Raw genomic sequence first — 27092 nt, 5'->3', positions numbered from 1 at the left:
TGGTGTGGATTTTCTATTAACAGCATTATTTCACTGATGCTTGGAACACGTTTGATGCCTTAATTGTAGTTGGTAGCGTCGTAGATATTGCTATCACTGAAGTCAATGTAAGTATGATTATCTTTGCTTCCCTTCAGATTAGAAACCATGCAAGAAAACCATGTTAGGGGGACAGTATTGTAATGTTTTAACTACTACTAAAAAGTAGTTTTACTATTACTATTATTTTTAGCTCTAGTAGTATTTGCAGTTGATTAAGCAGGTTAAAATTCTCTGTTTAAAGAAAGAAAGAAAGTAAATTAATTGATTAGATTTTTCTCTCTTCCCCCAGTGTTTTTTTGCACGGTTTCGTTATTCAGTAGTAGTGATGTTGTCACTGATTGAATGTATTTGTTCTGTGAATAGAAGTAGTAATTCTAACCGAGACGTTTTTAACATTAACGTACTGACTCTTTTCCCCTGCTTTTCTAAAATATTATAATAAAACACTGCTAACACTGGGGGGATCTGTTGACAGTAACTTGTGTGGAGTCGTGCTCAGTGCATACCCAGCGTGGTGTGCGCTCACCAGTAAAAATCCATGGTGTGATTTTTTGACTAACCCCTGTCTTATTCATTCTGTTTCCATATAGAAACTTGTAGAGGCAAGTATGGCAAGATGTGCTCTCCTCTTTGCTTGATTCTGCTTCATAATGGCGTTTTTCCCCTTTTTACTTAAAAAATACTTAAAAAAAATATATGTGAGGTTGCAGTTGTCCCAGTTTCAAAGTGTCTCAATGAGGTTTACCCTTTTATGTTCATATAGATCGGAACTGTAAAGGCTTTTAGGCCTGCTTTTGCTGGTCTTAAAGTTATCAGTATCAACTTTTACTTACAGTTTTCCCAAATGATTAAACACATTTGTAGAAATTTGGCTCAGCTTCTCAAAACTCAAAAACTCTCAAAAAACACAAACTGAAAATGATTAACTTCTTTGTTAAAAGTTCACAAATCTCTAGCAAAACTGTTTCCTTCCACCAAAAATACACACACAGCTATTTATATGCTATATTTCTCTAGTAGAGCATTTAAAAAACACTGTAAAGATACATTCAAATCACTATTATCAGATGTATTTGGTTATGTTTTGACTTCATGAGGCCACTGTACAAATTCAACTGCATACAAGTCCATGGAAATATTTTGGCTTTCTGTTCTTTATATTTAGCTATTTAGTGCGGTGTAGGATCCCTCCATATAGCATTACAGTACTACATGTATGTGTGACACAAGAGCTACACTCTAAAAAACAGAGGTACGATATGAGTACTTTTTTGTACTCAAAGGTACACTCTTCATAATTGTACCCTCAAAGGTACAATATTGGTCTTTACAGGATCAGATTTGTTCCCACTGAAATACAAAGTCATTTCTAACAGCAATAAGTACAAATTTGTACCATTTAACCCGAAAAAAGGTACATTCAGTATTCTGTATCACTGTACTAATGAACAATATATATTTAAATTGCACATTTTTTTGTTTGAAAGACAGACAATTTTGGATCATCAAGTTTTTGAGCCATATTCAGTTGATGATAATGTTTATAATCTTTATAATCTTTACTGGCACAAAAAACATGGGTACAAAAAAGGACTTTCACTGAAAGGTACTTTTTTGTACCTCAGTATAAGATACAGCCCCAGAGACAATCTTTGTACTTTTTTAAGTACAAATCTGTACTTACATTTCTTAGTGTGCATTTTTACTGTATGCACTGCAAAAAATACGTTGGAAAAACTAGACAAAATATATGCAATTTAAGACAAATATATGTATGTTAAGCAAACAAATCTGCCAATGGGGTAAGCAAAAAAATTCTTAGAAAGATTTCTTACAAAAAAACAATGGCAACGTCTCAAAATGAGTGAAGTAACACCTAAATCAAGCACAAAAGTCACTGTTTTTGGACACAAGGGTCAGAATAACTTGATTGCTGCTTGACTGTGCTTATTTTGAGTTCAAATTACTTCAAATAAGGTACAAAGTAAGAATGATTAAGATAATTATCCCTAAAATAAGCAAAATAATCTAAAACTTACACACAGTGCTTAGTAAGACAAAAAGTCTAATCAGAGAAGAAAATAAGATTTATTGCCTTAAATTTAGAACATTTTAGAAAAAACACTTGCTAAGGTTTAGTTTTTTGCAGTGTGTAGTAAGGTTGCAAAACCGTCATTTTTACTTATGTCAGTACAATGAGAAACATGACGAGGAAAATCAGTTCACATACAAAGAGGTAACAAAAATGTATTTATAATTTATGTACTTGAATGTCAGTGATTCTTGGGTGAGCAAGCTGTACTAAATGATGCAGTTTGTGTTTAGTAATTTGTAAAGCTGTGATTTAGAATGATATTTGAGTGAGAACATGTGGAATTGTGCTTAGAGTTTAGCAGTTTGTTAAATCACAGTCACAATGTCGACATACCAGCTTCATATTTTTGGATTTGTGTGCAAAGTTCCATATTTTGTGTGTATACAATGTGGAAAAACTGTGAGTTAACTGTGGATAACTGCCTGATCTCTTTTATAACTTTAAGATCAGCAAATAAGCAAAAAAAAAAATAGAGATTCTGTTCCAATCTGCCTGAACGCAGGTAATGAATTAGCCTGTCGTAGCCTGGCTGTCGAGCTGTCTAGGAATCAAACGTGTCACACTAGGGCTAAACAAATCCGGACTAACTTTAAATCCAGAGTTCTAGAGTTTGTTCCCATCGTGTGCAAGCAGATGAGAATTCCAGAACTCAGGTCTGGATTAGTGGAGTCAGGATGTGGATCACGTTAACAGAGGCAGCCAGGCTATGATTATCTCAGGAAAAAGCCTGAAGATTGTCTGTTTCTGTCGTGTCGACAGTAAAGCTGCGGCTTCACCTCCTCAGCTTTACTAAACTTGAGCAAAATCATTAATACAAATCCCCAGTTGATTCCTGAATGAGAATAAAGTGATTTTTCTGATGATTTTTCAGGAATATTCCACCACTTTTAAACACCAGCTCCACCATGTTCATTTTTAATGATTATTTACTTTATAAATGCCAGCTAATTAAGCCCAAATAGGTTCCATGTGGTGGTGTGGAAGTGAGGTGTGTTTAGGTAAATTTCTAACGTGTTTCTATTTCGGAGGGGGTAAATACAGGTGCGCCATTGACTAATTAAAACCCTGACAACAGTCAACAGCTGTCCAATCCTATCTTGTTAAACACTGCACTGCAGATCACTAAAATAGGGCTCTTTATTTATTTTTTTTATTTTTTTGTTGATTTATATCAAAGTGATACTTAGAGCAATAAAATTACAGAAAATTAAAAAAACATGCACATATTCTGAGTGATTAAAAAAATATTAAAAGTGTGTACTAGCATTATTCTATAATTGCATAATACTGTCATATCATCAGTATGATATCATTATTAGGTCTTACAATGATAATGATGTAATGTATCAAAATTATTTTAAAAGCAATGTATTATTCCACAAAAATAGGCCTAACTGTGTGTGTATATAAATCTAAAACAATTTGATTAGACTGAAAAAAAAAGATTGATGGTCAGGTTGACCAGAAATTGATCAGAAATGATCTCTCAACCAGAGACATGTTAGGATAGAAATTTATCTCATATACAGCTCTGGAAAAATGAAGAGAGCACTTCAGTTTCTGAATCAGTTTCTCTGATTTTGCTATTTATAGGTTTATATTTGAGTAAAATGAGCATTGTTGTTTTATTCTATAAACTACAGACAACATTTCTCCCAAATTCCAAATAAAAATATTGTAATTTAGAGCATTTATTTACAGAAAATGAGAAATGGCTGAAATAACAAAAAAGATGCAGAGCTTTCAGACCTCAAATAATGCAAATACAACAAGTTCATATTTATAAAGTTTTAAGAGTTCAGAAATCAATATTTGGTGCAATAACTCTTTTGGTTTTTAATCACAGTTTTCATGCATCTTGGCATCATGTTCTCCTCCACCAGTCTTACACACTGCTTTTGGATAACTTTATGCTGCTTTACTCCTGATGCTAAAATTCAAGCAGTTCAGTTTGGTGGTTTGATGGTTTGTGATCATCCATCTTTCTCTTGATTATATTCCAGAGGTTTTTAATTTGGTAAAATCAAAGAAACTAATTATTTTTAAGTGGAGCTGTATATTACAGATATGCTGGATCTGTATTCTGTATATATGGACATGGTGGGCGTGGTGTGGTGGAGAGGTGGAGTATTCCTCTCATGCAGTGGAAAGCCTTCCTCACTGCTGATGGTGTTTGCTGCTGACTTATGTCTGTCAATACTGTCAAACTTCACACTGTTACACCATACCTCTCAGAACACACATACACACACACACACACACACACACACACACACACATACAGGCAATAACGTAGAGCGTCTTTGTGTACACATTGTTTTTTTGGGTGAATTGTGGGTAATATATGTAATATTTTAATCATTTAAAAAGATGAAAGATAAAAAGCTATGGGTAGAATTAACAGTAATAATTATTATTATTAAAATATAAATCATAATTATTAATTGCAGGGCTAAATAGAGAGTCAAATGTGAATTCAATCATCTGATATGGTGCACACACACACACACACTCTTACAGCTCTTCCACTCACACACTCTCTCTCACACACACACACACACACACCTCTGTTTACAGCTGTCTGAGCTGCAAAGCTGTCTCTCTGGAGTCCTCATTCGTCCACACGTGGTTTTGTGTATGTCCCCAACAGTGTTTGTACCGTGTTGATGTGGCTGTATTTATATATATGTATATGTGTGTACATTTATATGTGTGTAAACAGTGTATATATATATATGTATATATGTGTGTGTAAGTGTTAGTCTGTGTCCCTATATTGATGTGTATGACTGGAAGCATGGTGCTGAATCTAGTATCTGTGTTTGTGTGTGGGTGGGTGGGTGTATTAGAGTGTATGGGTGTGTGTATGTGTGTTTGTATATATGTTTCGTATGTGTCTTTGTCTCTTTGTCTCTTTGTGTTCTTCTGTTTATTCTTCTATATAAACCTGTCTGTCTGTGGTGATACGTAGTCGGCAGTTTTGGCTTCACAAGGACTTTAATGATATCAAGCAATTTTATATTAAAATATTATTTAAATAGTACTGTACAAACATGTATATTGTCAGAATAACACACAAAAAACATAATAGTATATTTTATATAAAAAATTCAGAATAAATTGACCAGTAAAAATATATTTTTTTACTTTTTACCTCTATTGAAACATAATAAGGTCTCTACTTTCTCCTTTAGATTTGAAATTTTAGAGCTACAATTAGTGAATATATACCCACAAGCACTATATGTCCAAATGTTTGTGGACACCCTTTCCTAGCTACTACTTTAGCTGAGTTGCACTCATTTCTGACACAGATTTACCATTATTGTGCAAATAAGCACACACACCCACATTCGGCCTAGTCCCTGTATAGAAGCATCGCCAATAGAATAGGACTTCCTGGAGCAATAATTACCGTAAAATATATTAAATTTTTATTTTTGTTCACAGGCTAACGAGTTTTATGCCGCCAAAACACGCCAGTTCAGTCAAAACATTGGAAATCTTACTGTAAATAAACAAAAGTGCTTTACTCACCCAAACACCCTTGTTTTTAGTAAAAAATCTGGACGCTGTTTTATTTAACTCTTAACAACAGAGCATTAATAAGCAGCAGGTGAGAAATGTAGATAACTGATGATAATCACAGCAGCCCTGAAACAGATCATGAGTGGAAAATGCTCCTTTCCTTCGATGCTTCTTAAACTGGCAGCCCAATGAATTAAGCTACTTTTACCTTTTAATATTATGACTTAATTCTCGAAATATTACGACTTTATTATCTGTGATTTTTTTCTCGTAGACTGTAATTTTGAAAACCAGCCATCTGGTTGTATTTACACATATTTCTGTGTAAATATGGACAGCTGCGGCTCATAGTCAGATGAATTTTTTCTTCTTAAAATTAGTGGGTGTGGCTTACATTTAGGTGCATTTAATAGCCTGGAAATTATGATAATAAATAAGAGACAATTGTCACAATCCCTATAGGCCAATGTCAGTTGCTAAATGCAATCAGACTCTCACAGCATTGCTCTAAAATCTAGTAGAAAGCTTTCCCTGGAAAGTAAAGACAGTTACTCCAACAAAAACAGGATATTAAACTATTAAACTAAATTTAATTGCCTTGACTTTGGAAGAAACCGTAAATGGGGTGTCCCAATACTTTTGTCCCTATAGTGTGTATACATATTATATTTTACATATATAAAAAAGTAATTGTTAAAGATCTTGTGAAGCTCGTTTCATCTTTCACTCTGTTGTTTTTGCTGCTTCTGTTTGTACTAATCCATCTGCAGATAAAAAAATGATAGATCTGATCCAGCAGTTCAGTTTTATTAAGGTCAGATCTGGTCATTTTATATCTGTGCTCCCTGATCCTCTCTCAGGGGTATGTGTGCTGTTCACCCAGTGTCAGTGGTGTTTGCCCATCCCCTGTTGCATGCTGGGAAATGTGATTGCCGCGCCACATGCTAACATTAGTTCATGTTCTGCAGATGGCGCTCGGCCACCCGCTCCATTCTCCTCCGGTTAGTCCCTGCCATGCCGAGTCACTGTGAAGTTTGTCCATCTCACGTCCTCTCCTTCCAGATCTGTCCCCACTCATCTCTTTCACTCATCTCCAGACAGACCCGCCCTCAAGCTCAGAGCTGACTGCGTCCAATCGTGATTAGGGAGGAAAACAGAGGGTCCAATCAAATGTATAGAAGTAGACTGAAAAAAAAAATATGAGTAAAATTTACTTTAAAAAGTTTAGCAACTTTCTGCATTTGCTAATTTTAAGTAAATTTAGTTTCAGATAAATTTAAGTAACTTCAACTCGGGTTCAAGACTTAAATGTTACATAGAGTAAATAAGTGAACTGAACTTCAGTCAATCCTTTCTTTTAGTAAACTTTACTTTATTTATTTTTACGGAATCAATCCTTTCTTTTAGTAAACTTTACTTTATTTATTTTTACGGAATCAATCCTTTCTTTTAGTAAACTTTACTTCATTTATTTTTACTGAATCAATCCTTTCTTTTAGTAAACTTTACTTCATTTATTTTTACTGAATCAATCCTTTCTTTTAGTAAACTTTACTTTATTTATTTTTACTGAATCAATCCTTTCTTTTAGTAAACTTTACTTCATTTATTTTTACGGAATCAATCCTTTCTTTTAGTAAACTTGAATTAATTTCTGCATACAATATCACCTAATTACAATTACTCCATTTATACAATATTATTATATATAATTTAAGTTAAAACACACATTCAAATATTTACATAATCTCAAAGATGTATTTTGTGAACAGACCAAGACTCACTGTCTCAACACATTGATGGATTTTATTATACTACAAAGACTGTATTACATGCCATTCATGTGTTGAGACAGTGTAATATGTGTGTTTTAACTAAAAATATTTAAATTTCAGAAATTATAATTTATTATGTATCATAAATTATTTGATTAATATTGTATAAATTAAGTAATTGTAGTTAGGTAATATTGTATGCAGAAATGAAGTAAAGTTTACTAAAAGAAAGGATTGAATGAAGTTCAATCAGTGGACAAACAGCTATTTTATTAAATTCAATGAGACGAAACTCAGAGATGTGCGTCTAGACGGGACTAAAATTACCGAAGGACCACGAAAACGAGTTCAGCTAAAAAAATCATAAATATGGTTGTTCTGGACGGGAGTAAAATCACAGAGGACCCCCCCATGAAAGAAAAAATTACCTCCGGGTAGAACTAAACTCCTTGGTATTAGACCTTGGAGATGGATTATTGGGAAAAAGTAGATTTTTTAACAAAATAGAGGGGTGGGTGGAGCTACAGAACATGTGGTCACTAGACATATAGTGGCTTCCCTTTTGAAAGCTCTCCTGCTAACCATGTTTTCTACAGTGATTGCTACAGCCTGTCAGAATTTAAAAACATATATAAAGAAATATATATATATATATTTTTAATATCAGCTAAATTAAATATAAAGGATTAAAGAGAAGCTAGACTAGAAGAAGGAAGACTATGTATAAAATAATACATAAGATCACAAAAATCTAAATATATATATAAATAAAATAGAGGAAAAATGCACTTTTCTGTGTGAATTCCCAAGAGAAAAGTGTCTAAAATGAATAGTTTATAGAATTATGAAGATCTGCTCTGGGTTACTGGGTTCTCTGGGCTCCAGTCAGTTGAAGGGACTCAGCCCAGCTGCAGCGCTTGTGTCTGATGTGTGTGTTGTATGGCGTGTGATGGTGTCTGTCTCTGTTTTACCTCCCTCTAGTGAGCTTTTAGAGCTCAGATCAGAAAGAGAAAGGAATCATGGGTAGAGCAGGTGTGTAGACTTCAGCCAGGCTGCATGAGAACTCCGTCTCTCGCGCTATTCGCTCTCGCGTTTTTCTTTTTTTTTCTTTCTGTATTCTGTATCTATATTGATTTTCTCTCCTTGAGTAGCCCTTCGTTTATCATATTTTTCTCTAATCTCTCTATCTCTCTAAATTTGCTTTTAACTATACTCTCGCGCTTTATCTCTCTTTCTCTTTTTTGTGATTTAATTTTTCTTTTATCTGGCGCTCTTATTTGTTTGATAATTTTTTCTTCTCTCTTGCGGAGATTCAGTTTTTTCCTGTTCTTCTTCTTTACTGTATATTTTTGCAGTTTGAATTGATTTACCTGAGTTTTTTTCCTCTCCTGGCCTCTCCACTTGCACTGGACTGCGAGAGCGCCCCCGAGTGGTGTCTCTAAATGCAGGATTTTGTCCAGCATGCATGAAGATGCTACAGTGCCTATGATAAAACTCAATGATTCCTGATTTGTTTCGTTGCTGTGTGAAAGAGCGTGAATGTATCTGTGTGTTAGTGAGAGTGTGGTGTACAGTATGACTCTGTTCACACCTAGCATTAATATGCATCCTGAGTGATCCAATCATAAGATCCAATCAAGTGTCACTGAGTACAGGTGTGAACGGTGTACAGTGTATTTCAAGTTTGCATCATAATCTGATTATGAAGTGAGCCCACACCGTATAATGTACACTATGCTACACCCTATGGCATACCCTACAATGTACCTTACACCACACCCTGCAGTATACCCTAAGATGTACCCTACGCCATACCCTACAGTATATCCTACACCAGGGGTCGGCAATTAAGTTTGGCCACGGGCCAATTTTTTTTCCAAGCCATTACGTGAAAAAAATCAGTTTTGTAAAATGTAGTGTAATGGGATGGAGCGCTACAGACTAGTAGCTCTCCAGCCCAGAGGGTTGTTGAACCCAATTGCAAAACAGTTGATCTCAAAGCAGGTAAACCCAAGAAGAAAGGAAAAAAATAAATAAATAAACACATATAAACGATCGAACGCAGGATCGAACCTGTGTCGTCAGGGTCACGGTCCAATACTACTACTGCACTGGATAGTGAATTGGGACACAGTTTGGAAAAGAAACGCCCTTATAAGGAGACAGGGAGCCCTAGAACGAGTGGAAAGACGATTTTTTTTTTATTTCTTGTATCATAGTTCAAACAACTTTATAGGCCAGTTGTTTCATGCGATGTACCCTACGCCACACCCTGCGGTATACCCTAAGATGTACCCTACAGCATAGTCTGGCGCACACCTCTGTAAAGGCCACGGCAGTTGTGATTGGTCGTATTCCTGCCTTTTTGGTGAGCGACTTCAGAACAACGCAGACACACTAGTGCACAAGTATAAACGCTCACACCGGAGCAGGCCCCTTGCACAGGTCACAATGTGAACAAAATATAAATGTATAAATTTACCGCCACATTTAAAATGTTAAGCGTTTGGCCAATTATTATCATTTGCCATTGGATCAGCCAGGCCTCATGTTATTACCAAGTGTAAACAGGTCTGACATCTGAATTGTATGTGTGTGTGTGTGTGTATGTTTATTTGAATGTCATGTGCTTGTTGGCTGTTTGGCAATGCTAATGTGCATGTCCCATCTAATGCTACGGCTCGGCTAGGAAATTCTCCAAAGCTTATTATTCTGCATCTTATTATTATCATTTTTGCACATCTTGCTCCTCATAATAATTCAACATAATTCAAATACAGTGTAAATGATCTGTGTGTAACGATAAGCAGTACTGGGGTTTAGTTCTGCACTGTTAGTGAAGGGCCTTGTCTGTCTGGAGTCTGCTGTCCGTCTGCTCTCTGACTGAAGAAGACTTTCTTCACTTTCTTTCCTCCACTTAATACAGTCTGCTCTTTATTTGTGTGTGTATGGTCCTGTGTGTGTGTGTGTGTGTGTGTGTGTGTGTATGTGAAGGTTTGTGTAAGTTAGCAGTTGTAAAGGGACATATGACTTTGTATACAGTTATAGCAATGTCACTGCATCATCATCATCATCATTATCGTAATCATCTTCATCAACGTCTTCTTCGTCATCATCATCATCTTCATCATCAGAGGTCACAGCTGAGACATCATCATTAAGAGAGAGAGACTGACCGTATACTGGTTGGTGCCTGCAGGGTCTGACTCAGACTGAGCATGCTCAGAACACGTGAGATAATGAAGTCAAAATATTCGTGATAAATATAAGTTCTTAAGCATTTTGTACAGGTGTTACAGCTGCTATATTTATTTCTTTATTTCTATTAATATATGTGAGTAGATTAGAAAAATGAACATATACCTGCCGTTTCTAGGCTTTTCCTTACGGCTCCTTGTGGGCTCTCTCCCACACTCCCTGTCACCTGTAATCACTGCTGCTAAAACAGACAAATGCTTGAGAAAACACAGCATTAAGACTTCAAAAGAGATGAGTCATTATCTGGCGTAGATTATTCAGTCTTTTCACTTATTCATCTGAACAGCAAAAGTGCTTTTTTTCTCGCTATTTTTGGTTGCCAAATATTTGCTACATCCCTATATTTAATGAACGCAGTGATAGCACAGTAAATCCACCTATTTTTTGTATGAGTGTTATATTTACTGCTCGGATAAGGCTTTTTCATCCTAATTCTCACATGGGTCTAGAACATTACTGTACAGCAGAGTTTAGATTCTCTGACCGAGCCCGACCCGATTCCCGACCTGAACTCGGGCCAAATTTTTTTACCATATTCCTCTGGTCATGTCGGTCTCAAGAAAATGTTCTGTGATGTAGGTACCTGTTTTTTAATGCTATTTTTTATATAAAGCTATAAAAATATAAAAGTTATAATCATGCAGCTCACATGTCCCCATTACACGCTTGACATTTTTCTTGAATAATCAGTCTATGCTTCTTCAGTGTTGCAATGTTAATTAACATCATTCTGAACAGATTTCACGATAATATCGCCAACATTTTTGAATATCGTGAAAGATATTATACCCTAAAATATCGTGCCAAATATCACCCACCCCTAATTATCACATCAGGGTACTAGTTTTTTGCTGTTTTTAGCAAAAGAAAAATTCACACTTTTCTATTTTTCTATTAAATATCTACTAGAGACAGACTATATCTGTCCAGTATCATTTATTTTACTTTAATCCTGGATATATGGAGATATTTGTAGTGCATTACTTATTAATATCATGACATTCTGGATCATTGACTTCTGTTACAAATCTGATAAAATTCTTAATAAAAATCTCAGTTAGGGGTGTGCCATATCATATCATATACAATAATTTAATTTCGTATTCATTTTATTGTAGTAGTGTATTCTTGAAATATATATTGAAATATTTGTATTATTCAGTGTTTTGCAATATCGCCAAAAGTATCGTTATCTCAAAAATACCATGAAATATTGTGATATTATTATTTTAGGGCCATTTCGCCCACCCCTACTTCAAACAGCCTGTTTTTTTTTTAAGCTCATTTTTATCAATGTACTTATTTAAAAAAAATGACGGGTTTAAATCAGGCTCGGGCTCATAATGACAGTTTATGGTGTGGGCCGGGTCAGGCTAGATTTTTTTTGGCTTGATCTAAACTCTACTGCACAGTACTGTATAAAATAAAAACAAAATATATTGCCCAGCACTTTTTCAGTTTCCTTACTTTTCCTGAATTTTTAAAATGTACATTTCTGGTCGTGTTTTTTTTTTTTTTTTTCCTTTTTTTTCCTCATCATATCATAATCTAATTATTAACATATTATGGTTTTAAGTGTAAGTAAAGTATAAGTGTTTTAGCTGTCAAAAATATATAAATAAATAAATATATAAAAATAAATCTCCAGTCAGCACAGTTGTTATGAAATGTGTTTTTAATAATTCTGACCTGCACATCCATATACAGTACATGAAGATAATTTTAGTGCATGTGTGTTTGGTAAGCGTTGGATTGTGTTTTGTTAGATTGTAAGAATGTGGTTGTATTTTTCCGTCACTTCAGTGAAAGCAGTGCTGCTGTTCTGTGCTGTTGCAGTGTGTGTACGCCCTGTTTGTCACATTAGTGTCCCGAGTCGTTTACGTAACTCCGAGGTTGAAGTGAGGTGATGTGGTGGTCCTGTGTGTTTATATAACCCCCCATATGTTATGCATATGTATATGTGAATATATTTAAATATATATTTTTGTACAGTTTTTTTTTGCTGTAGTCATTATGAGCAGAAAAGGGGAGGTTGTTTATTATTATTACTGTTATTATTGTATTCATTATTATTATTATTATTTTGTATGTGTAATAAGGTTGTTGAACATTGTGCTGTTGACCTTCCTGTGCGGTGCTGAACGTGATGTGGTTATTTACTGTCTGTCGGCTGTGAAATGCTACGTTATATATAGATATAGATATATAGATGTTTGTGATGATAAGCTGTAAGTCTGTTGTTTAAGTGCTGTTTAAGTGATTGTGCCAACATTGTGAATGAGTTTTGTGAATTTTTGTGAAAGTTTTAAGGTTTAGCAGTGTGCTAAGCTAACGTTGCGTGTGTATGTATGTATGTGTGTATGTACATACAGATCTTGAAAAAATGAAGACAGCACTTCAGTTTCTGAATCAGTTTATCTGATTTTGCTATTTATAGGTTTATGTTTGAGTAAAATGAACATTGTTATTTTATTCTATAAACTACAGACAACATTTCTCCCAAATTCCAAATAAAAATATTGTCATTTAAAGCATTTATTTGCAGAAAATGAGAATGGCTGAAATCACAAAAAAGATACAGAGCTTTCAGACCTCAAATAATGCAAAGAAAACAACAAATTAATATTCATAAAGTTTTAAGAGTTCAGAAAAGTTCAATATTTGGTGGAATAACCCTGTTTTTTAGTCACAGTTTTTTCATGCATCTTGGCATGATGTTCCCCTCCACCAGTCTTACACACTGCTTTTGGATTCAAGCAGTTCAGCTTGGTTTGATGGCTTGATCATCCAGAGGTTTTCAATTTGGTAAAATCAAAGAAACTCATAATTTTAAGTGCTCTCTTATTTTTTCCAGAGCTGTATATATGTTTGTATGTATGTTTGTATGTATGTATGTATGTTCGAGTGAGCGTGAGTGATTAATTCAGCTCTTTAATTTTAAAGCCCACAGAGGCTCCACAGGTGGATGAGTCGGGGGTAAGATACTCTGCCCCCTTCTGGGCCTCGACTGTAATTATAGTTTGCGTTCTTTTGTCAGGTTTCCGTTGAAATTCTGTCCCGACAGCTCGATTTTTACAGTATATAATTCTATAACCTCTGATATCTCCACCCCTCTTCAGACTTGTGTTTCTGTCTTCATACTTTTTGCTTTATGTTTTGGGTTTTGGTTGGTTTGGTTTGATTTGAGTTGAGGTTTGCTTTTGTGTTTAAGATTTCTTGCTCTGTTTTTTCTCGTTTTTCGTTTCATCGTTCAACTTTTCTTTGTTGTTTCTTAATTTTAACAAGAGACAAAAGTGTCACCCAAACGTGGCAGTGAGAAACGTGTGTTTGAGAGTGTGTGTGTGTGTGTGTGTGTGTGTTAATGTGTGTATGAATGGGGTTGCTGGCCCCTCACGTTTGTAACGCTGACACTGCTGCATGACGTGGGCCCCAAGGGGTCAGGTTGGGTAAGGTCGTGATCTCAGGTCCCCTGTGATCCGTGGGGTTTGGGGCCCCTCCGTACAGGTCGCATGCAGTGACTCTAGGTTGAAAGAGCCATGCTTGTGCCGATGCGTGCAGTTAAGTATGGCTAGGTTTCCTTTAATCCAGCATGCCCCTTCCTCCTCTTTCCTCCTCTTCCTGTTTAAGGACTGCCATGTATGCTGCTGGCGCCTGGCTGTGCTGCACGTCTGGCCAGTTTTAAATACTTTAACTTTTTTAACATTTTACTCATGTATATACTTAGCTTCAGCGTTAAAAAGACTAACTTTTAATACAAGGTTTGAAATTGACCTTAAATACATGCATTGGCTGCAAAACTATGAGCATTTTAAGCAACATTATGTGAGAGAAAGAGACTGACCATATACTGTTGGTGCCTGCATGGTCTTATTTCCTCAGCACTACCATATTTTACACACTATAAGGTGCAGCGTAATTTAAGGTGCACTTTCAGTAAACATCTATAAGGTGCATTTTAAGCGACACTAGTAAGGAATAAGGGTCTTACACCGTAATCTACACAGATGTTTCACCGGGAAACTGTTCATTTGGGTGAGTAAAGCACTCCCGTTAATTTACAGTAAGCTTAGATTTCCGATATATTCCAATATTTTCAACAGTGCAGGTAGCAGCAGTGCTAGCCATGGTTAGCAACACTTAGCGCTAGTCAATGCCGCCCAACAGCGCTACACTGAGGAACCCTGAGTGTTCCAGTAAGCTAGGGTGAGATTAGCTAGGGGTTCGTCCCACGTGGTTTGTTTTAACATGGTCCGATATACACACCTCTGAATGGCGGAAGAGATAGCGCTGCGGTTAGCGGCTAATGCTAATACTGCTCCAGCCTTGGTGCTGGAGAAACTTCACTAAAGCTCCTGTATAATACTGTACTTCAGCCTTACACTGATCTAGGGCTAAGACAGTTTATCTAATGTTACTCTCCTAGCCACGTACAGTTTGTATCTTACAGCTGGTATCTGTAAATTGATATCAAGCATGATAATTGAAATGAAACTCTTTATTTCTAATAATATATTAAAAAATTGCGAGTAGAGTATAAAAAATAAACTTAAACCTGCCTTTTCTAGAGTCTTTCTTATAGCTCCCTGTTGGCTCTCTCCCACACTCCCTGCCACCAGTCATCACTGCTGTAAATGACTGATCATTTATTGGCCTATATTATTCACTATTTTCAGTTATTCAGTGCTTTTTTGGCATTTTTGGTGGACAAATTTTTATACATCCCCAGTTTAGAGATTTAGGACCATAATCTGAAGTGAAATTAGCGTGTAGACAGAACTAATAGAGAGTTATTACAGGATTTTACACTAATCATGGTTCTGAAGCTGACAGTTCAAAGGATCAATTTCTACGTAATGTTGCTTTAAATGTACTCCCTTGCTTTCTAGTTCAGCCAACATGCATATATAGTCAATTCAAATTAAAAGTCACCTTTTTATATATACTATATTTAACTAAGGATAATAAATAAACACAGAGAGTGCCTCTGCTGGCCAGATGGCTGAAGCGCAGCCAAGTGCTTTGTTTACTTCTCTTCCCTCTCTCGCTTCCTCTCTCTCTCCTGATTGGTGCACTGACTCGGCTTCCTGTCCCCACAGAACACAGAGGACAGTGCTCGCATCTCCATCACATTCTTCCGGCTGTTCCGAGTGATGCGATTGGTCAAGCTGCTCAGCAGGGGGGAGGGCATTCGTACCCTCCTGTGGACCTTCATCAAGTCCTTCCAGGTCAGATTCCCCAGCATCATCTATTTCCTGATTCACTGTATTAGGATTAGTTTTAGTGTTTAAGTCCATGTTTATGAGAAAATCTCCTATTAAATGAATATAAAACAGCACCACAGAAACTAGGATATATACTTGCCATCAAAAAATTATTCCTTAGTCCTTTTCTGGTTCAAACTATCAACCAAATCCATTAGCCTGATTCCAGTGTAATTCTGATATAGAACACTGTTACTACTGTTACTACTACTGTTATATACTATTTATACTGTCATTCCATCTCAATCACCATTAATATTGCACTATTGTCTTCCGTCTTACGTATGTTTATTGTGTCTTGTTGTTTTGTACATATAGTGTCCCCCACTCTTTTATATTATATATCTATTTCTTTTTTTACTTATATTTATATATCTATTCCTCCCCCACACCACTGCACCTTGTTTTTGTCTCATGTATGTCTATTTGTGTCCCTGCTGTATTGTACCCATAGTGTCTCCCATCCTTTCTTTTATTATATCTATTATCTGTACCTGCTGTAAAATTGGGAAGGAGAGTAACGTAATTTCAATTCTCTGTATGTCCTGTACATATGCAGTTTTGACAATAAAATTACTTGACTTGATATCATTGTAAATCTCTACTAAATAGACAAGGATTTAATTTAGTTTTAATTTAATTTACTAGACTAGAGATGGATAGACATTTTCCATATACTAAATATTATTAAACACCTGCAGATCATCTCTGATTATACAGTATTAACTCTATTCATGTATTTATTTCTGCTTTCTTATATTCCAGGCTTTACCGTATGTTGCTCTGCTGATCGCCATGCTGTTCTTCATCTACGCCGTCATCGGCATGCAGGTGAGCCTGAAATGCAAATGCGTTCCTGCTAAAACTTAAAAAATGTGTGTACTGTCTACATTTACCTACAGTCTCAGATGGAAGCAGATGGTTTGGACAGAAAGTGAGTTTAATAGTTAAAGTTATTGGTAATGTGTGTGTGTTTTATTTTTTTCAGATATTTGGAAAGGTTGCCATGGTGGATGGTACTCAAATCAACAGAAACAACAACTTCCAGACATTTCCCCAAGCTGTGCTCCTGCTTTTCAGGTTGGTGCAAAATCTGCATTGATTCTGGGTCAGCTGATTTTTTTATTTTAATTTTTTATTTTATTTTCAAACACCTTGATGTAATTAAAAGTCTAGTTTTAGTTTATTAAAGATGTAGCATATGATCTTGATCCAATAAACTTTATTAATTTCACTACTTTTTTCCAGTATTGAAAAAAAAAGTAGCCACATTTTCTCCTGTTTATTAAAAAAAAACAATTACAAAACTATTATTTAAATGTTTTTTTTATTATTATTATGTATTGAACGCTTATTGAAGGGGCACTAAACCTCCTGATTTTTACTGACCCCACCCTTAGTTCAAATAAAAAAGAATGGGAGGGGTAGTTTTGGTCGTGCGCTGGGTGATGTATGGGTTTAGGGGTGGAGGGATAGGGAGAGCTGATTGGCTGAGCTGCAACTGCAATTGTTCGTCTGATAGCATTGAGATGCAGATGGTTGGACGTCAGCAGGGGGGTGGTATTATTGATTGACTGATTTGCATATTGTGAACATATCATCCTCACCTATAGCACAGTTAAACCTGAGAGGGAGCTGCAGAGGCAGAAATGACCACAATATAAGCGTTTTTTAAAGGTTAGGAAAAGTTTGTAATTTTTTTAGGCAGGATAGGTATGTTTTATTACACATTTCACGTATTAATGGAAAAAATATGGATTAGGGTTTAGTGGCTCTTTAACATTTTAAATATTCCATTAGACACACCAGCAAAGCACAATACATTCTAATTATAAATTTACCTCAGCAGTGCTATTCTAGACACAAGTGCAGCACAGTTATCCTGGTCCTGTACAGCTTGTATCTTCCAGCTGGAAAACACTCGGTTTGTAAAGAGAGTGTGTGTGTTGTGTGTTTAGGTGTGCCACCGGCGAGGCGTGGCAGGAGATAATGCTGGCATGTATGGCGGGTAAACTCTGTGACCCAGAGTCCGACTACAACCCCGGAGAGGAGATGACCTGCGGCAGCAGCTTCGCAATCGTCTACTTCATCACGTTCTACATGCTCTGTGCTTTCCTGGTACACACAAACACATTTATACCGTTCTGAACTCTAATGCTGCACAGTATGGTGAAGTTGACATATATTTCATTATACAGCTCTGGAAAAAAATAAGAACCCACTTAAAAATAATCAGTTTTTTGATTTTGTTATTTATAGGTATATGTTTGAGTAAAATGTACAAAAAGTGTTTTTTTTTTTCATTAAACTACAGACAACATTTCTCCCAAATTCCAAATAAAAATTTGTCATTTGGAGCATTTATTTGCAAAAAAAAATGAGAAATGGTCAGAATAATAAAAGTAATAAAAGTACAGTGCTTTTAAGAGTTCAGAAATCAAAATTTGGTGTAATAACCCTGATTTTTAATGATAGCTTTCATGCATCTTGGCATCATGTTCTCCTCCACCAGTCTTACATACTGCTTATTGGTGACCTTATTCCACTCTCGGCACAGTAATTCAAGCAGTTCAGCTTTGTTTAATGGCTTGTGACCAACTTATATCACGATTACAGTCATAGGTTTTTCAATGGGGTTTAGGTGTGGAGATTGACCGTCAACTTAAATTTAAATGTCAGTCAGCAACCGCATGATGACATCAAGTGACCTATAAAAAGAATGGCAAATGGCAGCTAGGGTGACGTGCATGGAAAGAACAGTTCAAAACTCGCTAGAAAAATACCTTCTTCAGTGAGAAGCAAAGAAGAGCCAGGCTGAGACTACAGAGGACTGGAGTAAGGTCATCTTTCCTGATGAATCCAATATTTTAGGCTTTTATCCTCTGCTGAGACGCACAAAGCATTGCGTTGTTAAGATACAAACGCCCAAAAGTCAGAGCTCACGTGCCTCTTAAAGAAATTGAAAACTGGCACTCTGATTGGTCAAGATACCAAACACACACCGACACACCCTAAATCCAGCTGTGCTATAGATCTATAAAATAGGACCTTAGTCTAGGTTTAATCTGGAAAAAAGTTACTAACTCTCTAACTCTCTTTCTCTTACAGATTATTAACTTGTTTGTGGCTGTCATCATGGACAACTTTGACTATCTTACCCGTGATTGGTCAATTTTGGGCCCTCATCACCTTGATGAGTTTAAGAGGATATGGTCTGAATACGATCCAGAGGCTAAGTAAGTACTGTGAGTGTGTGTGTTCTTGTATATACATGTGTTTGAGTGTGTGTATTAATTATTCTCTTCTCTTTTTTTCTTTTCTGTCTCTCAGAGGGAGAATAAAGCATTTAGATGTGGTGACTCTCCTGCGGCGGATTCAGCCTCCTCTGGGTTTTGGGAAACTGTGTCCGCACAGAGTAGCGTGCAAGGTTAATAATCATATTTAAACATGTGATATTTTTTTCTATTGTATTAATATTAGTTCTATATGTAAAGCTAAACATAACATTAACTACAAAAGCATGCATCTCTTTTAAAGCTGTAGTTTATTCAGTGTATGAATGTCGTGTCTCTCACTCTTTCAGCGGTTAGTGGCTATGAACATGCCTCTCAACAGTGACGGAACCGTCATGTTCAATGCCACTCTGTTTGCATTGGTGAGAACTGCTCTGAAGATCAAGACAGAAGGTGAGCAAACACTGTTGTTTATTCACAGACTTTGGAACAATCCTGTTTCATGTTTGGGCCCTTATTCCTTCTTTTTAAGTCTCCCCCTTACTCTCAGTTCTGAGTTACGGTGCGAAGTGGATGAAACCCTTCAAATGCAGCAATTGTTGATTAACACTTTTGGCAGTGTGGGCAGTGTGCCAGCTCCTGCTGGAAAATGAAATCCGCATCTCCATAAAAGTTGTCAGTAGCAGAGGGAAGCATGAAGTGATGTAAGATTTTGTGGGAAAACAAAACTGTACTGACTTTAGACTTGATAATAAAATACAGTGGATCAACACCAGCAGATGACAGACATGTCTCTCCAAACCATCACTGATTGGTGGAAACTTCACACTAGACCTTGAGCAGTTTGAACTGTGTGTCTCTCCACTCTTCCTCCAGACTCTGATCCCTTGATTTACTTTAAATGAAATGTAAAATTTACTGATGATCAGTGATGGTTTGGAGAGTCATGTCTGTCATCTGCTGGTGTTGATCCACTGTGTTTTATTATCAAGTCTAAAGTCACTGCAGTTTTGTTGTCCCACAAAATCTTACAGCACTTCATGCTTCCCTCTGCTGCTGACAACTTTTATAGAGATGCGGATTTCATTTTCCAGCAGGACTTGGCACACTGCCCACACTGCCAAAAGTACCAATTGGTCTTATATTATATTCTTATTTTCTGAGAGACTGATTTTTTGTGTTTTATTGGATGTAATCCATAAATAACCATCAACAATTACAGTATCAGTGGTATTAAATAGTTGTAACATGACAATAATTACAATAACAGCATCATTTGTTACAATTCATCTTGGACGATATATCATCCAGAATTACTGATGGATGATAATGAGGTGTGTATGCAGGTGTAGACAGTGTGAGTGAGGAGCTGTGTTGTGTGTGCAGGTAATCTGGAGCAGGCTAATGAGGAGCTGCGTGCCGTCATCAAGAAAATCTGGAAGAGGACCAGCATGAAGCTGCTTGACCAAGTAGTGCCTCCTGCTGGCGGTCAGTCACATGAGCCTGTGCCCGTTCACACACACACACACACACACACACATATATTTCACTCACACTGTCCTTATTATACTGTCTGTCGCAGAACTGAAAACTTTATCTTGCCTAGTAGATTATTTTACCTTGCCTTTAGCTTCTTATTATTATACAGAACACAGCAAACATGCACACTCTCACACACACTGGAACACACACTCACACTCAAACACACACACACTCAAACACACACACACACACACACACGCAATGGCACTGCTCTGGGTTCTTCCTGCTGTTCTATGCTCTTGTTTTCCTGGTTGAATCTCTGCCATGTGTATGTTTGAGTATGTGTGTGTGTGTGTGTGTGTGTGTTTTTGAGTGTGTGTGTGTGTGCGTGTGTTCGATTGTGTATGTTTCAGTGTGTGTGTGTGTGTGTGTGTGTGTGTGTGCGTGTGTGAGTAACACCATGATGTCTTCACCTGCTCGGCCATCTTGCTACGTCCAGTCTGGATAGTCGATGGAGTTTGTGTGTGTGTGTTTGTGTGTGTGTGTGTGTGTGAATGCGTGTGTGTGTGTGTGTGCGCGCGAGTGTGTGTGCTGGGCTTTGGGCTTGCATGGCATATCAGGCATGCTACATCTTTCCTACTAAACCAGCATTTTCTCTTTCTTTCTTTCCTCTCTATCTATCACACTATGTCTCTCTCTCTCTCTCTCTCTCTCTCTCTCTTTCTCTCTATGTCTCTGTGTCTCTTCTGACTCTCTGTGCTTGAGCTTTTCCACAGCTTCTGTTCCTCGTTCTCTTTTGTATCTATGTCTATATGAAAGCTCTTCAGAATATTCTGAAGCAATTCTGTTTTAGGGTGGTGGCATGGAACTAGTGTTGCCTCTTCTTTCCAAACTCTGTCCCCAACTGCTTGTTTAAATAATGACACAGACCCCTGCTTCAGAATGATTCTCACAAACACACACACACACACACACTCACACACATATACAAACATATGTGCATGTATGGGTGGGTGTTATTATAAAAATCTAATAACAGTGGTTTAAGATTTCCACACTATATTATATACACATATATACAGTACCAGTCAAAATCTGGTGCACACCTTTTTTCATTCAGTGTTTTTCTTTATTTCTTTATTTAATTAATTTTCTACATTGTAGATTAATATTAAATACATAAAAACAATTAAGAGACACTTAGTTAAGTTTTCTATAGTAAAGAGTAAAAAAGTATTAGTCCTCCACATTAATCCCCTGATCTAAACCTGATGAGCTAAGATGGTGATTTGAGGCGATTTGGAATGAAAGCAGCAACTATTGTTCAGCACCTCCAGAAACTCCTTCTTTCAAGACACTGAGAAAAAACTATTCCAGGTGACTCTTCCTCATGAAGACACTGAGATTAAAATCTCGCCAAGAGTGTGCAGATCTGTCATCAAAGATAAATGTGAGACTTAGAAGAGTCGAAAATGTAATAAAACATATTCTGTTTTGTTTAACCTTTTTAATTTACAGAATAATTCAGCATGTGTTTCTGTATAGCTTTAATACAGTCTTTAATATTAAATTTACAATGTAAAAAAAATCATATTAAGACAGAAACACATTATTGAAAAGAAGAGGTGTGTCTAAACTTTTGACTTGTACTGTGTATATATATATATATATATATATATATTAGTGGTGAAAGAAATCATGTTTGCAATACTGTATCAATATCATTTTTATTTTTAAAAAGTAGATATCATTCAAAGAGAGCAGTATTGTATTCTGTCTTCAGATCTTTAATTCTTTTTTTCTTATTTTCTTTATTTTTTCTATTGAAATTTAAACATTATTATAATATGATTCCTTAATTTAGACATACCACACGTGCACATACAGATATACACGCAACTGAACACCAAACATGTGTATTCATGTGTTCACACACACACACACACAAAAGTGCCTTTTGCTTGCTTGCATGTGCTGAGTAGATTTTCAGTGGTTGCTTCTGCAGCAGCAGTTTATAGATAATTATAGCCAGATATGATCCTCATTAATCACACTGGAGAATGGCATTACTATAGTTCTTGTATTTGTAGCAACAAAAGCCAAAATAACGTAAACAAATATTGACTATATACACTATATACTGTATAGCTGATGCTAATACTGATGCTGTTACTGCTAGTTATTGGCAAAATCCCATTCATCCAATTGAGAGGGTGTTGCTCTAACACTGTACTCCCTGTATACACATGACACTGTCAATTTAATACAATTCACACTAGACCTCGAGCAGTTTGGACTGTGTGTCTCTCTGCTCTTCCTCCAGACTCTGATCCCTTGATTTTTAAATAAAATGTAAAATTTACTGATGATCAGTGATGGTTTGGAGAGACATGTGTAACATCTGCTGGTGTTGATCCACTGTGTTTTATTATCAAGTCTAAAGTCAGTGCAGTTTTGTTTTCCCACAAAATCTTACAGCACTTCATGCTTCCCTCTGCTACTGACAACTTTTATAGAGATGCAGATTTCATTTTCCAGCAGGATTTGGCACACTGCCCACACTGCCAAGAGTACCAAATGGTCTTATTATATACGTAATATTCAAATTTTCTAAAACACTGATTTTTGGGTTTATAACCATCCATCAACAATAAAATAAATAAACACTTAATATAAAATAGATCACTCTGTGTTTAATTCATCTATATAATATATGAGTTTCACATTTTGAACTGAGTTACTGAAAAAAGTAACTTTCCTAATAATATTCTAATATTTTGAGATGCACCTGGAACGAGTTTCTTTGATTTTACCAAATTGAAAACCTCTGGAATATAATCAAGAGGCAGATGGATGATCACAAACCACCAAACTGAACTGCTTGAATTTTTGCACCAGGAGTAAAGCAGCATAAAGTTATCCAAAAGCAGTGTGTAAGACTGGTGGAGGAGAACATGATGCCAAGATGCATTAAAACTGTGATTAAAAACCAGGGCTATTCCACCAAATATTGATTTCTGAACTCTTAAATCTTTATGAATATGAACTTGATTTCTTTGCATTTTTTGAGGTCTGAAAGCATTTTTTTATTTTCTGTAATAAAATGCTCTAAATGACAATATTTGTATTTGGAATTTGGAAGAAATGTTGTTTGTAGTTTATAGAATAAAACAACAATGTTCATTTTACTCAAACATAAACCTATAAATAGCAAAATCAGAGAAACTGATTCTGATTAATAAATAATATAATGTATAGTCAGTTGAAATCTGCCATATTTGCCATCATTCTGCAAAACTAACTTCACAACAGTTAAAATAATGACAGGATGGACAGAATATAGAGGATAAACAGGAGAATTCCAGCCTCTTTAAGCTCAGTCATGTCTGCATTACTTTTGATTGGAGGGTCTGAGAGCAGGACACTGCAGGACTGTGTGTGAGATGGTGGGGGAATTGTGAGTTCGAGTGTGAGTTGTGTGTGTGGGGGTGAGGCAGCATGCTGACACAGGAGGCGCATGTCTGTGTGGTCTGTTCGTCCAGATGATGAGGTAACCGTGGGGAAGTTCTATGCCACCTTCCTGATACAGGACTACTTTAGGAAATTCAAGAAACGTAAAGAGGAGGGCCTGGTCGGAGTGCATCCCGCACAGAACAACACTGCCATTGCACTGCAGGTGAGACGCCCAGCCGTATCTGATTCTGCGTGTTTTTAAAATATTTGCCTTATTTTTCTTTTGCATTAAATGCTCTGCAGAAAATGATGCATTTTTTTCTTAGAGTTCCATGTAAGAAGGTTTGTGTGCCATAGAGAGAGAATGGAGGAGGAGGAGAATCACTACAAATTAATTAATTAATTAATTAATTAATTAATTAATTAATTTTTATTAATTAATTTAAAAAATTTAAAATTTAAATTATTTAAAAATTTAAATTAATTATAATCCCTGTGTGCAGTTTGTGTCACTGACAGTCATCATAAAAAAAATTATAATAATAATAATTGGTGCATGCAGAAGGAACTGTCTAATTGCAATGCTGTTTAAGATCAATACAGCAGCAGTATGTGGACAAACATTATCTTGTTAGAACAGCACACCAGAGTGTGTGTTCAGAAAAGTTACAGCCACTGGATAGAGCACCTGTTATTGTAACAGGGTTCATGCGGGTCCTTAAAAAGTCTTGAAAGGTCTTAAATTAAAATCCTTGTAATTTAAGGTCTTAAATTGAGAGAAAAAATCCAAAGAGAGAACTAACGACAGCGTAGAGCTAGCTCACATTAGTGACAAGCTAGCTAGTTACCGAGGAGAGAACTAAGGTTAGCGTAGAGCTAGCTCACATTAGCGACAAGCTAGCTAGTTATCGAGGAGAGAACTAAGGTTAGCGTAGAGCTAGCTCACATTAGCAGCGAGTTAGCTAGTTACCGATGAGAGAACTAAGGTTAGCGGAGAGCTAGTTACTGACGAAAGACCTAAAAGTTAGCAGAGAGCTAGCTAACATTAGCAGCGAGCTAGCTAGTTACCGACGAGAGAACTAAGGTTAGCGTAGAGAGCTAGCTAACATTATCAGCGAGTTTTCTAGTTACCGATGAGCGAACTAAGGTTAGCGGAGAACTAGTTACTGACGAAGAACTAAATGTTAGCGGAGAGCTAGCTAACATTAGCGGCGAGCTAGCTAGTTACCGACGAGAGAACTAAGTTTAGCGGAGAGCTAGCTAACATTAGCGCCAAGCTAGCTAGTTACCGACGAGAGAACTAAGGTTAGCGGAGAGCTGTTTACTGACAAGAGAACTAAGGTTAGCGGGAAAGCTAGCTAACATTAGCAGTGAGCTAGCTAACATTAGTGGCAAGCTAGCTAGTTATTGATGAGAGAACTAAGGTTAGCGGAGAGCTAGTTACTGATGAGAGAACTGACGTTAGCGGAGAGACAGTTACCGATGAGAGAACTAAGATTAGCGGAGAGCTAGTTACTGATGAAGAACTAAATGTTAGCGGAGAGCTAGCTAACATTAGCGGCGAGCTAGCTAGTTACCGACGAGAGAACTAAGGTTAGCGGAGAGCTGGTTACTGACGAGAGAACTAAGATTAGCGGAGAGCTGTTTACTGAAGAGAGAACTAAGGTTAGCGGAAAGCTAGCTAACATTAGCAGCGAGCTAGCTAGTTACTGACAAGAGAACTAAGGTTAGCGGAGAGCTAGCTAACATAAGCACCAAGCTAGCTAGTTACCGAGAAGAGAACTAAGCTTAGAGGAGAGCTAGCTCACATAAACGATGAGCTAGCTTGTTACTGACGAGATAACTAAGGTTAACGGACAGCTAGCTAACATTAGTGGCAAGCTAGTTAGTTACCGACGAGAGAACTAAGGTTAGTGGAGAGCTAGCTAACATTAGTGACGAGCTAGCTTGTTACAGAGGAGAGAACTAGGATTAGTGGAGAGCTAGCTAACGTTAGTGGCGAGCTAGCTACATCAGCGAGGAAAGAACTAAGGTTAGCTGAGGTTTCCAGTAAAATAAATTATTTTCTCCCAAAGAAATGAGAAAGTCTTAAATTATATTTATCGAGGTCTTAAAAAGCATTAAATTTGATTTTTACCCTGTGTAAGGTTGGGCTGTCAACAACCTCCTTACTGTCAGTTGATTCCTTCTGGGTGCAGCTATTTTTGATGATGAGTGTAAACGGATAATGGATAGATGTTTCATGCACCTGTTGTCTTCTTGATATATATGAATGATGTAGATTAAATGTTAATGTTTCAGTGTGTAAAAGATGTGGTGATTTGCATATACGTACATGTTTTCTGTATGTTTGGTTTGTAGTCCACCTCCACCTCCTGGACTCCCTTCATGTCTTCATTGTCTCTATACCCATGGCCACAGTGTCATGAGTATGTTCCTCAGTTTCACTGCCCTGCTGTGTTTTTCTGTGTGTGCCAGAAGAACAGTGGGTCTGATTTCTGATCATCTTCTTTTTACGTGCATTTTTATTTGATCAGATTCCATCTTAAACTCTTAAACTCTCTTAAACAGATTCCATGATATAATAATGAATTGTTAGCTTAGAACATGAATGTTGTTGGAATACAGTAATGATGAAAGATTTTTGTGCTTATTACAAAGTTAATAATATAATAATAAATATAACCGTTTCAAACAGTGTAATAATCACTGGGGTTTGTAATCTTGTATTTTTCCAAAAATCGTCAGTGTGCCTTATTATCCGGTGTGCCTTATGTATGAATTCTACCAGTCGGGTATTAAGGAGCAGTAAAGCCACTCTGCTGAAGTACAACTTTATACAGGAGTTTCAGTTTAGTTCTCCAACATTGAGACTGGAGCAGCATTAGCATTAGCTGCTAACCACGCTAAGCGCTAGCTCTTTTACCGTTCAGAGGTGAGTATATTGGACTGTAGTCTGCGTGTG

General features: G+C 36.6%; 1 protein-coding gene across 9 annotated transcripts in view; it reads left to right on the top strand.

Moving 5' to 3' along the window:
• Positions 1-27092, top strand: part of cacna1da (calcium channel, voltage-dependent, L type, alpha 1D subunit, a) — a 140735-nt gene that overhangs the window by 99976 nt on the left and 13667 nt on the right. For 8 of the 9 annotated variants that reach the window (XM_049471581.1, XM_022682587.2, XM_022682590.2 and 5 more), the window contains 10 exons: positions 24-107; positions 15795-15923; positions 16725-16790; positions 16948-17039; positions 17918-18077; positions 19068-19195; positions 19290-19386; positions 19543-19645; positions 20579-20680; positions 24217-24350. In XM_049471581.1, coding sequence (XP_049327538.1) covers positions 24-107; positions 15795-15923; positions 16725-16790; positions 16948-17039; positions 17918-18077; positions 19068-19195; positions 19290-19386; positions 19543-19645; positions 20579-20680; positions 24217-24350 — 1095 coding nt within the window. The remainder of the gene's footprint in view (positions 1-23; positions 108-15794; positions 15924-16724; positions 16791-16947; positions 17040-17917; positions 18078-19067; positions 19196-19289; positions 19387-19542; positions 19646-20578; positions 20681-24216; positions 24351-27092) is intronic. The other variant, XM_049471580.1, reaches the window with a different exon arrangement.

This window comes from Astyanax mexicanus, chromosome 24 (genome assembly GCF_023375975.1).
Source record: "Astyanax mexicanus isolate ESR-SI-001 chromosome 24, AstMex3_surface, whole genome shotgun sequence".
NCBI classification, from domain to species: Eukaryota; Metazoa; Chordata; class Actinopteri; order Characiformes; family Acestrorhamphidae; genus Astyanax; species Astyanax mexicanus.
Note: the sequence above shows the minus strand (reverse complement) of the source record. Positions and strands in the feature narration are given on the sequence as shown.